The 17545-nt window shown below is 35.8% G+C and overlaps 1 protein-coding gene across 1 annotated transcript; it reads right to left on the bottom strand.

The window, feature by feature from the left end:
• Window positions 1-4373: 4373 nt before the first annotated feature.
• On the bottom strand, window positions 4374-9129 carry LOC109173928. Its single transcript, XM_019323253.1, has 5 exons — window positions 9078-9129; window positions 5758-5847; window positions 5461-5711; window positions 4956-5063; window positions 4374-4876 (listed from the first exon to the last, which is right to left on the bottom strand). The coding sequence occupies exons 1-5, from the start codon at window positions 9127-9129 to the stop codon at window positions 4535-4537; spliced, it is 843 nt and encodes a 280-aa protein (XP_019178798.1). The 3' UTR covers window positions 4374-4534.
• Between the last annotated feature and the right edge of the window lie 8416 nt (window positions 9130-17545).

The raw sequence follows: 17545 nt of genomic DNA on the forward strand, positions 1-17545 counted from the left end.
CATACCAAAAGATCATAAAGATCCTATCTTTAAGAAAAGACACCTTAGATAAAACCAAAAACACAAGATGAACTTAGATCTTACCCTCCTAGATGCCCAAATATAAGAAATGTTGAATCTTGGAAGCAACTCTTGAAGTTTTGGCAAGGTTCCAACTTGGCTTGGAAGAAAAGCTACTCACCTTTTTAGAGAGAAGGTGGAGCTAGATTTTTAGAAAAGTGTAAGGAGAGAATGAAGGTGGTCTACTAGATTAGGTTACAATACCAACAACAAGTGAAAGGTCAAGAATACCCTTACTAACATAAGGAAGTGTAAGGAACAAGGGAACTCCTTACAAAGCTCAATGTACAACTTTGATTTTGGGGTTGACTAGTCAATTAATTGTCCCAACTATTAAATTTCAGGAATTAAATTAAAAATTGAAATAGGATTAATTTCTCAATTAATCCCTTAATTGAATTTGGATTTCGGGGTGTCACATCCTCTCCCCCTTCAAAGAAGCTTCGTCCCCGAAGCTTGGGTACGACGAATTAAAGGCAAACGGTGAAAACAAACAACATTGTGACAAGAGGTTCAAGAACAAACTCTTTTGGTCAAAGACTCCAAAAGATTTCACAAAATTCCAAGGCAATGAAGTATTCCAAAGCAAGAAAGAAGGCGTTTCAAATCAAGGATTGGCAAGAGTTTAACAAACGGATAGATTGAGCATCAAGAACTCTAGCCTCAACACAAACACCGACTTCTAGACAACAACCAAGAACTAGACAACCAACACCAACTACTAGGCTAACTAAACAACAAAGCAACAAGCAAAACAAGCATCCCAGGCAAACAGCAAACTACTACCAAACTAACAACGGCTAAGAAGAAAACAACAACAAGGAAAAGGCGAACGGGTTTACCACAACACAAGCTAGAACTCCTCACTCTCCGACTCCTCAGCCTCCTCAGACTCCTCTTCATCTTCTCCTCTGCGGCTTGAACTGGCTTCGATCTGGTCTAACCTCTGGTGCACTGCGACAAACTGCGCCTTCATAAACGCGAAGCCTTCTGCGATCATGCTGTTCTGTTGGGGAAGCAAGGTGACAACGCGCTCCTCATGCGCCATGGCATCGTGCTCCCTCTTCGTGCGAGCTTCTCTCCTTCTTCGATTTTCCTCACTATTCGAATCACTTTCTTCGGCTTCGGCAACTTCCGGTGCTTCCACTTCTTCTTCTTGGTCTGCTTCCTCCTCAACTTCTTCATCACCGCCCAAACTCTGGATAGCGAGGCTCAACTTCCCGGCATGAATCCCAAGCTCCGTTGCCAACTTTGCCCTTTCTTCAGGTGTTTTTCTTGCCACTTCTTCAAGCATGATGTAGTCACCATCTTCCAACTAAAACAAATTACAACTCCGAAGATTGGTGGCATCCAACACCATCTTTCCCACGGCCTTCGGGAGACAACCAACCGCGCTTACACCTTTCCTAACCAAAATCCAACTCAACACCATCCCATACGGTAGGCTTTTCCGGTTATGATCCCGACAGAAAACCATATGCTGCAACATCAATGCTGGCAAGTTGAACTTAACCATATTCTTGAGGCAAAGGCAATGGTGCACTCCAACTTTCCCAACAAACTGCTTTTGTTGTTATTAGGCAACAAACAATCCGATACCAACAAAACCAAAATCCGTTACTCCGCGGACAACCACTTTTTCTCCGACCTTGAAGCTTGAGTGAAACTACTCGTACGGCCCAACATATAACTTAAATAGTCCCGGTACCCCATGGTATCCGTACTAATCCATGAATGGCCACTATACTGAGCAACTCCTGAAGCAGATAAACTCAAAAGCTGAGCCAGCCTCTTCTCAAAAAGCACAACCTTCACACCTCTCACTTTAGAAGTGATTTCAAGCTTATCACCCTCCTTTGTCACAACCATGTGACGATAAAATTCCTTTACTAAACTCGGGTAAGTTTCGGCCCTTATGGCGAGGAACCCATCCAACAAACCTTGGAATCTAAGCATATCCAACAAGGAATTAGGAAAATATTCCGGATCAAAAGCTTTACCTTTAAGAACGAGATAATGGGCATCCACCCATTCCATTTTTCTTGCCAAACTTGACCTTCTAGGCATGATTGATGATGACCGAAAGCTCAACAAAAGGACCCAGGGCTTCTCCTCTTTTTCTTCTCTCTCGACCGCTCTCTCTCACTCTCGCCGCTCTCTCTCTCCCTCGTTGCTCTCTCTCTCTCTCTCGGCTTCGGCGAACCGGGCAGCTCCGGCAGGCGGCGCACGTCGGCAACGGACCGCGAGGCGGTGGCGGCTGGCTGCTACGCCGGCGGTGGGGTGGCGGGTTGCTGGTGGCGATGGGTGGGGGTGGGTTCTCGGGGTTCACGGGTAGGGAAGAAGAAGAAAGGAAAAATTGGGGAATTAGGGATTGTGGCACTACAAGAAAAATCACGAATCGCGACGGAAAAATGGGCAATATTCCGTCGCGAATCGCGTTTTGCGACGGAATGGCGACGGAATTTATTCCGTCGTCTATCACCATGTCGTATTTTGGTAGACGACGGAATAATTCCGTCGCAACATTTGGCGACGGAATTCGCGACGGACTATTTCCGTCGCCAAATGGCGACGGAATTATTCCATCGCAATTTTCGTCGCCAAATTCGCAACGAAACTGTTTCCGTCGCAAATCCGTCGTTATTTCTAAACCGAATATTTCGTCGCCATATTATCTTTTCGGTCGGCAATTCCGTCTCTAATTTCGCAACGGAAATGTTTTCCGTCGTAATTCCGTCGCTTCCTTAGCAACAAATATTCCGTCGCGTTTTTGAATTATTTAAAAATAAAATTGTGATTTTAAATAGTAATGAATGTTTTTAAAATAAAAGATAACATAATTCTAAAGGGGGTGTATTCAATCATGACTTTTGTAGAGTTTTAAAGACTTTTAAAATGATTGATTTTAATAAACTTTGATTGACTTTCATAGAGTTGTTTAAAACTTTTTAAAACTTTATAAGACTCTATAAAAGTCTATATAAAAAAAATTTATAGATTTTTATCAACTTTTTATTTTAAAAAGTCTACAAAAGTCATTGAAATTCTAAATTGAATACATCCTTACAAACTTTCAATGATTTTGATTCTTATCATTTATAATTTTCTTACAAAACATTTATAGTATATCATAAAATTCTTCTTATTATATAGTTCTTCACCCATATCAACATTCTCAAGATTATTATTTTTATCCCTAGTATGCTGAGACTTATATGCTAATTACTTATTCTTTTAAAAAATGCTAATTACTTATATATATTATTAATAAAACAACTGATCAAATAAAATATTTAAAAATATAATTACAAGTTCCCTAAAATAAAAAATAAAAATATAATATTAATAATATATATATAAAAAATTATACTTGATATATTGCTAGGCATCTATCACGCAAAGTACTATTATTTGCAATAGCAATTTGAGACTGCAAGTAGCAACAAGGTGTTACTGTTTGCAACCCCAAATTGTTATGGCGAACAGTAGTTCGCTATTCATAGTAACCTGTTGTTTAAAAAGGAAAAATATATATTACGAATATAAGCATAAAAAGAATAAAAAAAACAAAATATATAAGTATTTATATGAATATTATGAAACATATACAAAAATTTGACAATGAAAATTTTGCTTTGTTCATGTATTTAGAGGGAATTAGAGAAAGTTAGGGATAAAAAATTCATAGAAAAAATAAAAATCAATATAAACAAGCAATAATGAAGTAAAAATAATATTATTTCAAATTTTTATATGAAGATTGTAAAGTTTAGGAGAGAGAGAGAGAAAAAAATTAGTAGAGTTTAGGTATGAGGAAAATATAGGATAATGAAGAAAAATTTTTTTTTATTGAATTTAGATAGGTTTATAAAGTTTAAATAGGGAGAAAAAAATAGAGTTTTAATAGGGAGAGAAAACATTCAAAGTTGTAAGAAAGAAAATTTTGAAATCTTGGGGTTGATGGTTGGATTTCAACTATTTATATTTGAGAAGGAAAAGTCTACAAAAGTCTTAAAATTAAAAAGTCTACCAAAGTTCATAACTTTTTGAATACCACATGACTTTTAAAGACTCTTTAAAAGTCTTAATCGAATACCACACAACTTTTAAAGACTCTTTAAAAATCTTGATTGAATACCGCCTGACTTTTAAAGACTCTTTAAAAGTTTGAATTGAATACCTCCAAACTTTTAAAGTTTATAAAAGTCTTTAAAACTCTATGAAAGTCATGATTGAATACACCTCCCTAAATTAAGTTAAAATACTAATACATTACCAACCCACATTTCATACATAATATAATCGTCAATTACACTCTAAACAACATAATAATACATTATCAATCCACACTTAATACATAATATAATAGTCAATTCAAGTCTAAACAACATAATAATACATTATCAATCCACACTTAATACATAATATAATAGTCAATTCAAGTCTAAACAACATTAACAAACAACCATTAAAATCAATTGATTTGAGATGGAGGTGATGATGAAGTACCCGCTCTCCCGCCATCAATAGCATCAAGTCCTTGTTGCATAAGGAGAATAGTTTCCTTCAAACTCTGAATTTCATGTTGTACATTTGCAGAAGTAGAAGTAGCATTGTCGGGTGGTCGCGATGTTGGTGTCATATTGCTAGAAGTGTTATCATTAGTTGGACCATAAACAACAAAACAACCATATGAACCAAGTCCATAAACTCTTCTTTTCTTATCGTGTCCACCAACCGCGTCATAGTATAATTGATTGTCATCCACCTGCTCTCCATTTTCTGCCAACATCTCCCGTTGCGATTCAACTTGTTCCTAAAATATGTTAGAGATTTAGTACAAAATATATGTAAAGGCATATATATTTTAAAAACTTAAAACAAATTAAACTTACATGAATTTGTTTGGCTTTTTCAACTATGAATGTTTGCCCATCGTGTTGTTTGGTATGTGTATGCCTGAACAGTTCATAATACGATGGACAATGACCCAATTGTCCTTTCTACAAATTATATTTAACAAACAAAAGCAATTATTAAAGTAAGAAAAATTTCGACAGAGTTTCCTTTGTATATAAGACTATCTCCCTGTTCAATATATAATACAATTCAATTATAATCTCCAAATCAATCAATAAACACAATAAAACACAATCACAATCAACAAAAAACATAAAAGTTGGAATCAAGTAAACTCTAGTTATTCATTCTACCTAGAATCCTCAATAAAAGATTTAGGCTAGTGCTTCCCAAATTAACTCTGCAATTTCTACTCCTAAGTTCAATCAATCCTTATTATCAAATCATTCAAGTTCAAATAAATCTCAAGTTTCCATATCTTCTTTCCATATAATACAAAACACATAATACTTATAACTTAAACAATTCAAATGAACTTACAAGTTGAGCTGCAACTTTTACGTGAGGTGTTGATCCTGTGGTATGGGTAGATTGAGCAACTCCAGTTAAAACTCCTCCACGCCTATTTCTCCTAGCCAATTCTGTTTTCTTCTTGCCCTCCTCAGAATTCCAAACATCATTCCATTTTGTCCATATTTCTGGTGGGACATAGGGAGGTCTTGGTTTTTTCCTTATTCTGCTTATGTAATCAGCATATCTTCTTTTAGCCTTTATCTCCCAAGCATTATACACTACATCAGTTTAGAATTAAAATACAATACACTACATCTTCCTTACCAGTATTGGATGCTGAAGTCAAACGCTTTGAGGATCCACTTCTGTTTGAGTCTTCAACTCTAATTAATAGTTCCCCAAGTGAAACAAATCCTGTAATAATCACAATCAACCATGTTTTAAAAATTTAACAAGGCAAAATCAAAATGGATGATAAAATTTCATTTAAAAAACAAACTCATCATGTTTAACATGTCAAAAGCACAATGCAGTAACACACACAGTTCTAACACTTCAAACTCATCATGCTTTCTCAGTAACCTGGAAAAAATGCTTAATAAAGACACAAGATGCTAGGAGAAAGCATATAGATCAAAAGAACTTGCAGTTCCAATTATGCAAGAAAGCCACAAGACAGTTGAACACCACAAATTCAATATTTAGATACTTGAACAGCAAAAATTCAAGATTTAGATACTTGAACACCACAAATTCAAGACTTTATAGCCTACCCTGCCAATCAATTCATATGACATAAGACTATTATTCCAAATAGATACTCAAGAATAGCATATACAAAACATTTAGCGACACATAATTATAAAAACAAAAAATTATTTAGCGATACTTAATAACCGCCTCTAATATTTTAAAAAAGAGTAAGTATCACTTTTGATCCTTTGACTATCATATTTGAAGCACTTTTGGTCCTTGACTATTATTTTTTTTTTCAAATTAAGTCCATGACTTTCTAACTAGTATCACTTTTGGTCCTCCGGTTCAATTTTCCGTTTCTATTTCTCATTACTCATATGACAAATGTTTTGTTCTAAAAAATCTGTGAAAATTTTTAGTTTCATTTCCATTGTAATTTATTTTCTGATCTTATTAATGTATATATTGACAAGATATGGTTATGTATGTCAACTCTCCAAGAGGATCAGTTACAGCAGGTAATGTTATTTTCAGGTTATGTATGTCAATTTTATATTAATTTTATAACCAGGGAAAAGGCCTGCAGCACTGAAAGTACCACACAGAATGCAACACCCAACTAAATATGTACAAAATATGTAAACAATCAGCAACATTCTCCAATCAAATAAGAAAAGATCCAATCACATTACAACAAATGACCCTTATAATAAATGTTTGTATTCAAGTGCTTGTCCTCCAAGCATGCAAATCATCATGGCTAGATGAATGATTAGTTGGTTAGGCAGTCACTTTTGATCTTTTTTGTTTAATTTTGGAAGGATCTAAAAATGTAATTATAACCAGCCATTAGCTTCTTATAAATAAATTTAATCTTTTAATTTGTAGAAACGAATTCATTGCAAAATTTAGAAGAAAAGCCAAAACATTACAGCAAACTCAACTATGTTTTACATATTCTTTTTGTTTTACAAACTCAAAATCCTTAGATTCACTAAACTCTATACATCTAATGCAAACACCAGCAAACTGAATAGTAGACAAGTATTGAGTTTTACATATCAAGAGGACCACCACAACTATGTTTCACAACAAGCAAGGAATCAAACAATTAATTCCAATACTATGTTTGGCTATAACTGGGCTATGAATATCTGATTATGCCAGATCTGGCTCCCTTTGGAATGGGGCTGATTCAAGAAACACAGTGCAGAACTTTCAGTACCAATAACCAAGCTAAAAGCCTAAAACAGTACAGGATAGGGAATCATATATAATTTTGTCTTATAATGCGTACCAAAAAGGATAAAAGTTTGTCTTATATATAATGTGTTAGAATAGTCCAATATACTAATGTGATAAATCCACTGGGATCACTAAGTCCACAACCACACACTGTCATGTAAACCAGGAGCTATCATTCCAATGATTCTAAACTACAATCATCATTTCACTTTTTTTCAAATTCCAAATTCATGGTCATAAACACGAAAAACAATTAACAACACAAGCATTACCCCTACGCCATTCTTCTAATTTAAGACATATGATGACTATTTTAAAATGAAATTTAAAAAATAATTATACATTATGATGCAGAGATTGTTCTACAAGTCAATTTCATGAATTTAGAACAGATTCATCAAACTTGGAAAATCAAGTCAATAAAGTCAAAAAAAAAAAGGATGAAGAGAAAATGAATTACCGGTCAGAAATGGAGGAGGAGGCGACGGCTATGGAGTTTTGGTCATGACCACGGCGGCACGACGACGGCTGCACGGTGATGACGACGGCGGTGTGCTGCTGTCTTCTACGATAGAGTGTTCGCTATTGAGTGTATGCGATAGAGTGTTCACGAGGGAGTTCTGATGTCTTTGAGAGATTTTAGGACTTAGGGTTAAAAAGGTTTTTTATTTTAATTTAATTCTAATTTCGTAGTCAAAACGCAGCGTTTAAGTAGAAGAAAAATAAAATTTAATTAAAATATTGCGACGGAATCTAGGTGGTCGCAATTTCCGTCGCCATATTTAGTCCATAATCTAAAATTTAATTCATTTAAGGACGGGATCAAATCGGTCGCCAATTCCGTCGCCATTTAACGACGGAACACAAATCGGTCGCCTTTTCGGTCGCAAAATGGACGACGTAAATTACTTCCGTCGCCAATTCGGTCGTGAATATTTGCCGCCAATATTTCGCGGACTTTATCTTATCTTTGCGCCAAGATACACGACAGAATTTAATTCCGTCGCCGTTTCCGTCGCCATTTAGCAACGGAATGTAGTCGGTAGCTAAATGGCGATGAAATGTAGTCCGTCGCGAGTTTCCGTCGCGATTCATGATTTTTCTTGTAGTGTGGGAAAAATTGGGGAATTAGGGATTGTGGGAAAAATTGGGGAAAAGATGATTAAATTTTGGGATTTGGGTAAAGTGGGAATTTACGGTTTAGATGAAATTAAAATTGAGTAAGTTCTAAGGAAGATAATTAGCTCAAGTGGTTTAAAGGTTGGGTTGGCAAAGATTAGGCCCAGGTTTGAAATTCAAGGGGTTACAATTAAACATTTTGGCTTGGCTTTTAAGCTACACAAGAAAGGATTTTTGGTATGGATTTACTAATTTCAAATTTCAAAGGATACTTGGGAAAATTTAAAGGATTTCTCAAAAAGATAGTTGCAAGAATGACCAAATATAAGGATTGTAGAATTGACCCAAGCACAACTCATTTCCAAGATGGATAGCTAACTCCACAACGAAACTTATAGACCAAACTAAAGAAGTCACTTAACAAGAAGAGTTTACACCTAACTCCAAAGGAATCAATACCAAAGGAAAACATGTCAAGGATTGCCAAGTAACTCATATAGACAACAACGAAACATGAGGTAACACTCAAGACAACAAAGAACACGATATTTGTGAAAAACAAGAATAGGCTAGGATAGGATTACCTGCCAACTCCTCTTCCACCAAACCCTTAGACTCAGTCTGCGAACGCCCCATCACGAAGACTCTCCCTGGCGGCCTAGCTCCAACTGCTCCACGACCCGAACTACCTCCCTGGGCTCCTCCGACTCCCGGGGGTGGTGGCAACACCCGCTGATTGGCTTGCTGGGGGCACTCCGCAACCTTGTGACCTCTATCACCACAACAAAAAAATCGCAACGCGTAGCCGCTGCAGTTCTGACCAGCATGCAACTTCCCACGCCTATGACAAGGAGGTGTCTTGACTTGATTCCCTTTATCCATCCGGTTAAGTCCTTGAGAGGAGGATGACACGTTCTTGGTCTGAAAACTCGGTCATGGCTTCTTAAAGGTGGAAGAACCTCCGCTCTCAACCCTCTTCCTAGCTAGCTCGTAAGATCATTTCTGAAGCTGCTGAACACGATACAGATCCGCGGCACTCAGATACGCATCCTTAAGGGAACTTGGCCTACTCACCGTCAACGCTTTTCGTCCCTCATAATTCAGACCAGCAACGAATCTCTCAACCTTAGCAAGCTCCGTAGGCACAAGCATCCGAGCAAAGCGCGCCAACTCCAACAACTTCTTGTGGTACTCGACCACAGACAGGGATCCTTGCTGCAGGTGAAGGAACTCATCAAACATGGCGGCTCGCACATGCGCTGGGTAAAACCTCTCGCGCATCCTATCCTTAAGCGCGGACCAACCAAGCTCAGGCTCTTCAAGGAAGGTCGGACCCTCATGGACCCACCACAGATCAGCTTCTTGGCAGAAGTAGAACGTTGCCAGTTCTACCCTTCTCTCATCGGGACAACCGTGGTTAAGCGTGCTTGACTTACCGCAGTCACATAATGGGTGACCTGTAACACCCCCTAAAAACAAGCTATTTAAATGCCTTAAACATGCAGATAACTGAACTAAACAACAAACACAGCGGAAGACTGAAAGATAACTAGATAACATAAATCCAAAACACGGGGTGTTATGCCACGTTCACCAAAAAGGATGAACGCTACGGCAATATCTGCATTGTTTACAACTAATCCATAGTCTCAAAGGTCTACAACTAAACCGGCACACAGGCCATAAAACAAGCGGGAGAAGCTACACTAGCAAGTACTAGAATGCGCACTCGCCTAGACATCAGCTGAAAGAACACAATAAAACATGGGACGACGCCCGGTCAGCGAATAATGTTGGTAACCCATCAATACATGTGAAATATCATACATAGATAAGATATAAGTTGTAAAGCCATTTTCGAAACGGAATACATAAGTATATAAGTACAAAACCAAGAGCAATAGTCAACAAAAGACTCAACACTCTCAACAAGGATACGGGAACACATCCCAAAACCACAAAGGATAACCACAACACCAAGATAAAGACAAGACCGATGGCAACACATGCCTAGGCACCACATGCCCTTGTGACTACACACGTCACAAGAAGAGAACTCACAACAACGGCTACACAAACCCTCGTGACATCACTCATCACGAGTTGATATGCCTTCCTTATGCCCGGTTCCAACCTTATAGCTACCCCCAACCTTATATCTAGTTCCAACCTTTACCTCCAGGACCCTTGTACACCAAGTCCAACCTTTTCCCTTCGAGGACCGTCGTCCCCTCTCCAACAGAACCATCGATTTCATAGTACACGAGGGTACCGATCACACACACGGCAACACATGCCACCCAAGAATCACGTGAACCTTACACAAAGGTCACAACTCCATAGTCACGTCACGGCCACCACGAGAACCGCTGCAATACCTTGGTGACTAGTGTCCCATACCACTAATCGTGCAATCCAGGTAAAGCCACACACGCATCACACCTCAACAGGAATCAATCAATGGATCACAACGAAGATATGAAACCATACTCAATCAAGGAGTGGGTCACATCCCAACAACAACAACGATGAATAACACAAGTTATCATCAACCAATAGGAAGGTACAAATAACACATATGCTAGCATTTAAATACCGAACTAACATGCCTATCAAATGGGTAAACCAAAGATAGTTCCGAAGAACACACAAGACTCATCACGGTTCATCGAATCACAATGTTGAACACTTAGCACGATTCACGACACCAAAACCTATATGGAATCCTACCATATAGTTCTAGACATACAAAACATCAAGAAGACACTCAAATAGTTCCACAAAAGAACATCGGGAAGTCAAAAGACCAAATACCGAGTCAAAAGAATCACGGGGAACAAATCCCCAAACAAAGCCAACTTGTTCCCCGCGTGTGGATCCATGGGTAGTGCCCCGCCCGCGGGAACACACTCCCACAAGCCTTGTATCCGCGGGTGGGGCGGCGGGTGGTGCCCCGCCCGCCGTTCCGCCCGTGGGTACACGTCCTGTACCAAAATAATCCCTTCGGGGATTTTCATCTCCAAACTCAAATTCAAGTCCAAAACATGTCAAATCTCACCCAATACAACAAAATGACTTGAATCAAAGGAAATGCCAAGCAATGGCACAAATGAACCATAAACACAAGCTCTAGATATGCATTTTCACAAGATCATGCATCAACACTCACATTTCATAGCTAAAGGCACAGATCATGTTATATGGCACCGCGATGCTATCAGATTGGTGGTCTTGTTTGCGGTATGTCAGTGGGGAGTATGAGTGCTCTAGAGGAATAATGAAGACGTTATAAGGGTGGCCTGGAGGTACAGGTTGGAACTGAAATAAGGTTGGAGAGGCGTGAAGGTTGGAACTTGGTATATGGTTGGATCATGGATGTGTGTGCTGGTGTTATTGCTTGTTATTTCTGAGCCTTGTTATTGCCTTGTCTTGCGGTTCTAGGTTGCATGATAGTATCTTTATGTTGTTTTATCGTATCCAGTCTGTTGATGCGTCTGGAGTCTTGATTTTGGTTTAAAGCTAGAGTTGTTTAGGACTATATATGTATTCCTCAGTCTCAAAATGGTTTTCTTATATCTACCTATATTGTACTCAAAGCGTGGGAGTGGGTTACTCAGCATTATTCGCTGACGGTTGTTACACCATATGTTTTTTCAGGTACTGATCAGTAGCTTCGAAGTGCGCTAGTTGGACCCGTGGACTTAGCTTAGACAGATCTAGTTTAGTTTCATTTGCCTGTGCGCCTTGATTGTATTTGAATATTAATTATGAATTATGCATTAGATTAGTTAGTGTAGCCGGTGCATCTAGGTTCTCCAGCCTGGATGTGGCATAGCACCCCGATACTTATGTTGTTAGCTTCCGCTCTGTTGGGTATTAATGATAGATTTGCCTTTATTTCATAAGCTTTAAATGTTTTGAAAATTAGGAGTGTGTCAGTTGGTATCAGAGCCTAAGTTTGATCCTAGGACAACGCCTGTAAGATAAGACTTTAGGATATTTAGCCTAAACTCTTGGCATAATTAGTACTCTATTTTACTCTTATTAAATTATATAAATAATAATTTAGTAGTTACAACAAAAAATAATACATATGCATTTCTTTAATTTAGAATTATGTGTCCACAATGCCTTTATTCAAAAAAAAATATTCATTATCAATAAATTAAATAAGAGAAATAATTTTATTAGTTATATTGTCTTTATTTTTCTTCAATATAAAAATTCTTTATATTCAAATTTATTAATTGATTATATTCACTACATTGTCCTTACAATGTCTTTATTCAGTGAAAAAAAATTATTAATTATCAATAAATTAATTAAAAGAAATATTTTCATTAGTTATATTGTCTTTATTTTTCTCAAATGTAAAAATTTTTACATTCAAATTCATCAATTGATTATATTCACTACATTATCTATTATCTTTTTTTGTGCACTATTTTTCTAATTAAATATCAAAGTTATAATACAAAATAATGTTATATATTTATTTACCAAGTATTTTATTAATACCATGAAAAAATTAAAAAAAATATAATTAATAAAGCCAACCATATTAACTACTTGAGAGATTTTGTGACAAAGAGAGTATTCAAATCACACAACAAATTGAAGTGAGAACTACCTCGCAATGTCCTTGTTTGACAATCAGCGGTTAGCGTTAGCGGATTATACTAGCGGATTTGACCAGCGAATTTATTCAATTATTAACATTGGGTAGAAAAAATGACCGCCAAATTATTAAATCAAATGAATGGTTCATATTGTTCAAGTTTAATTTTTTTCTTTTAAGATTTTCTAATTTATCCTTAATTATATGATTATCCATTTAACTTTTCCGTTAATTCACCGTTAGTCTAATTCTAATATTAAAGTCTTAATAGAACTTAACCACAAATCTTAATGTCGAAATCTCCTCAAACAATATTAGTATATATTTAATATTTTATGCCCTAATTTTTATTTGTTCTCCCTTATGTCCCGTATTTGGTTTCAACTATACTTATACAATTATTTTATTGACAATTATAATCAATCTTGACTATATTATCTTGCATTTGTAAACTTAAAATTACCTATTTAACTCGCACAGGCTTAGCTCAATGGTTTAGTGGGTAGTATTTGGGAGAAGAGACCAAGGTTTGAACCTCGGCGGCGGCAGTGCGGGAATTATGTCCAAAGTGGGCAGATTCCTTGTGCGTATCAGCATTTGGCCCTGTCTGCTGAACCATTAAGTCACCGTGATCTACAACTTCCCACAATGCTCTGTCGGGTCGGAGTGTGGGGGGCCCTTGGGGTTGGGACTCAACCTTTGAGAGAAGAATTACCTATTTAAATACGCAAATTCAACCTTCAATTATCTATGCATGAACAATTTCAATATAATCCTGCCTTAATATACTTTAAAGTACTTATTTAACAAAAAAGCATTGGGCATTATCCCAATCGCGCAATGCGCGTAAAAAACTAGTATATATATATATATATATATATATATATATATATATATATATATATATATATATATATATATATATATATATATATATATATATATATATATATATATATATATATATATATAAAAGTATAAAGTCAGATAACCCTAGGAGTCTTGTGGCTTTGTCGAATTGTCGTTTCTTACTGTCTTCCCCAAATCGGCGACGCGGAAGCTGCGAATCTGGCGATAAACATCAGCGACGCGGAGGCTGTGAGCGGCGAGTCTTCGAGAAGCGAGTGGAGAGGACAATTGCTCTTCTGCTATTCAGCTTGGCTACGACGGGCTAGAAATTAAAGAGGTTAGTGTAGTTTTCTGCTATTAGTTAATTTTTGTTTACTTGTTTATTAATATAAACTAAATATGGAGGTTAGTATAGCTTTCTGCTATTATTTTCTGCCATTAGTTTAGTTTTGTTTACTTGTTTAGTAATATAAACTAAAGATGGAGGTTAGTTTTACTTGTTAGTGTTTACTGTTGTCTGTTTAGTAATTAGTTTAGTAATTAATTACTAATTTTCTGCTAAGTAGTTTAGTTTACTGTATACTATATTCTTTGTTTATGGTAATTAGGTTAGTGTTGAGTTAGTAGTTTAGTTTACTGTATACTATATTCTATCATTTCTTTGTTTATGTTAATTAGGTTAGTGTTTAGTAATTAGTTTAGTTTTTTGAATTAGTGTTTGGTAATTAGTTTCTGACTTTTTGCTAGTAATTTTGTTTTGTTTATGCTAATTATGTCTTTAGTAATTTTCTGCTAATTAGTTTTTTTGAAAGCTTCTGCTAATTAGTTTAGTTTAGTAAAATCTAATCTTTTTAGTTTAGTAATTACTAATTTTCTGCTAATTAGTTTAGTTTAATAAAATCTAATCTTTTTAGTTTAGTAATTATTAATTTTCTGCTAATTAGTTTAGTTTACTGTATACATGTGTCTTTATTAATTTTCTTAGTTTAATAAAATCTAATCTTTTTAGTTTAGTAATTATTAATTTTCATTAATTTTCTTAGTTTAATAAAATCTAATCTTTTTAGTTTAGTAATTATTAATTTTCTGCTAATTAGTTTAGTTTACTGTATACATGTGTCTTTGTTTATGCTAATTAGGTTAAATCTGATCTTTTTATTTTGAATGTTACTGGCCCTATTACATTGTAGTATCTGTTTATATACTTTCTCAACCTACTGAAACACAAAGAACCAATAACGCCTCCACTGAGGCTCGAACTCATAATCTTCCAAATGGAAGTCCAACCCGGGTACCATTAGACCACATAGTCTTTGGTATCTGATCTTTTTAATTAGTTTAGTAATTACTAATTTTCTGTTAATTAGCAGTTTAGTTTAGTAATTAGTTTACTTTACTGTATACATATGTCTTTATTAATTTTCTTTGTTTATGCTAATTAGTTTCTGCTAGTAATTTTCTTTTGTTTATGCTAATTATGTTTGTAGTAATTTCTGCTAATTAGTTTAATTGAGTAATTACTATACTAATTTTCTTTCTTTATGTTGTTTTTGTTATTTCTGCATGTCTTTATTTATGACCTCTCATTGCAAAGTTTCTAAGACATCTTCTGCATGTTTAGTTGTTTATAATATTTAATATTAGATGGATACTAGATGTTAATTTGTTTGTGTATTGATGGTAAAATATTTATGAAATTATATAGGATGACAAGTAACAATACAAATGAATCTATTCCTGAAGAAGTTAATGTGCAAGTTACAACTACAACTCCATCAATTTCTTCAAGTCAACCAATTGAAAGTAACAATTCTGAAGAAGTTAATAGAGTTGAATCGGTTGCTGATGATTCAATCATAACAAAAAGCGGAAAAAAACATCTCCGGTATGGAATGATTTTAAAGAAATTGAACTTGCTAATGGTACAAAGAAAGCAGTGTGTCTGTATTGTAAGGAAAAATACTCTACTGGGGGAAAGGGTGCAAGCACTAGCCATCTTAAGAGGCACTCAGAGATTTGCTTGCAGCGGAAGTTGCATATCTCTCGACAAAATAAGCGAACAACAATACAATTTCACTCGCCTAGTGAATCTGGTGGTAATCCTTTTATTGTTCCTAATGCTAAATACTCCAATGAAAAGATGAGGGAGATTATTGCTAGTGGAATCATGGTGCATGAGCGACCATTTAGCATCGTAGAGGATGACATGTTCATGTGGGCTTTTGAATATGCAAATCCAAATTTTAGAAGAGTCGCTCGTAAAACAGCAAGAAGTGATTGTTTGCAATTGTATGAAGCTGAAAGGAATACTTTGAAAAAAAATTTGAATAATGTGAGTAAGGTTAGCATTACAACAGACATGTGGAAGTCAAGTCACCAAGTAGTTGAGTACATGGTTGTGACAGGTCATTTTGTTGATGCTAATTGGAACCTTCAGAAGAGAGTTTTGAATTTTGTCAAAGTGCCTCCTCCTCGACGAGGAACAGATATAGCAAATGCTATTTTCAAGTGTTTGAGGGGATGGGGGATTGAGAATAAAATATTCTCAGTAACTGTTGACAATGCATCTTACAATGACTCTTGTACTGTGTTAGAAGTTTGAAAGAAAACATGTCATTGAGCAGTAAGTTGGTACTTGATGGACAACTATTTCATGTTAGATGTTGTGCTCACATTCTGAATTTGTTAGTGCAAGATGGTCTTAACACTATTAAAGATGTCATTCACAATGTTCGTGAAAGTGTGAAATTTATAAATTCTTCAGATGCAAGACTAAAGTCATTCCATGAAGTTGTTGAATTAAAAGGATTAAAAGAAAGGAAACTTATTCTTGATTGTCCAACAAGATGGAACTCCACATTCTTGATGTTGTGTACTGCAAGTAAATTTAAACATGCCTTTTCATATTACAATGAGAAAGAACCACATTATAAGTATGCGCCATCATTTGAGGATTGGGACAAGATTGAGAAGGTTTGTCAACTTTTGGAGGTTTTTAATGATGCCACTCATGTCATTTCAGGTAGTGATTACCCTACTTTTAACTTGTATCTTGCTGAAATTCAAAGGGTGAAAAAGGTTATTGATAATGCAGCTGAGTGTTTTGATATGTTCATGAGTGAGATGGCAAAACCTATGAAAGCAAAATTTGACAAATATTGGGTGGAATGTAATTTGCTAATGTCTATTGCATGTGCTTTAGATCCAAGGATAAAATTAAATGGTATTAAGATAACTTTTTCCTTATTGTATAAAACACCAAGTGATGTTGAAAAGAATGTGGAGAAGGTGAAAAGGGCATTAGAAGAATTATATCTTGATTATGTGAACTTGTATAGTCAAGATGCTTATTCTACTAGTGGACATAGTGAAGTCAATGTTGAAAGCAGCACTCTGGTTGATGGTGGACAACAAATGGATAAAGGGATGCAAGAAATATTGAGTATGGTATACCAAAGTCAATCAATTCCTCTTACGAAATCAGAGTTGGAGACTTATCTTGAGGAAAATCTTTTTATTCCTTCTTCTTCTTCACCATTTTGTGCATTGGCGTGGTGGAAAAATAATAGTCCAAAGTTTAAAGTT

Source organism: Ipomoea nil, unplaced genomic scaffold (assembly GCF_001879475.1).
Source record: "Ipomoea nil cultivar Tokyo-kokei standard unplaced genomic scaffold, Asagao_1.1 scaffold0146, whole genome shotgun sequence".
In the NCBI taxonomy this organism is placed as follows: domain Eukaryota; kingdom Viridiplantae; phylum Streptophyta; class Magnoliopsida; order Solanales; family Convolvulaceae; genus Ipomoea; species Ipomoea nil.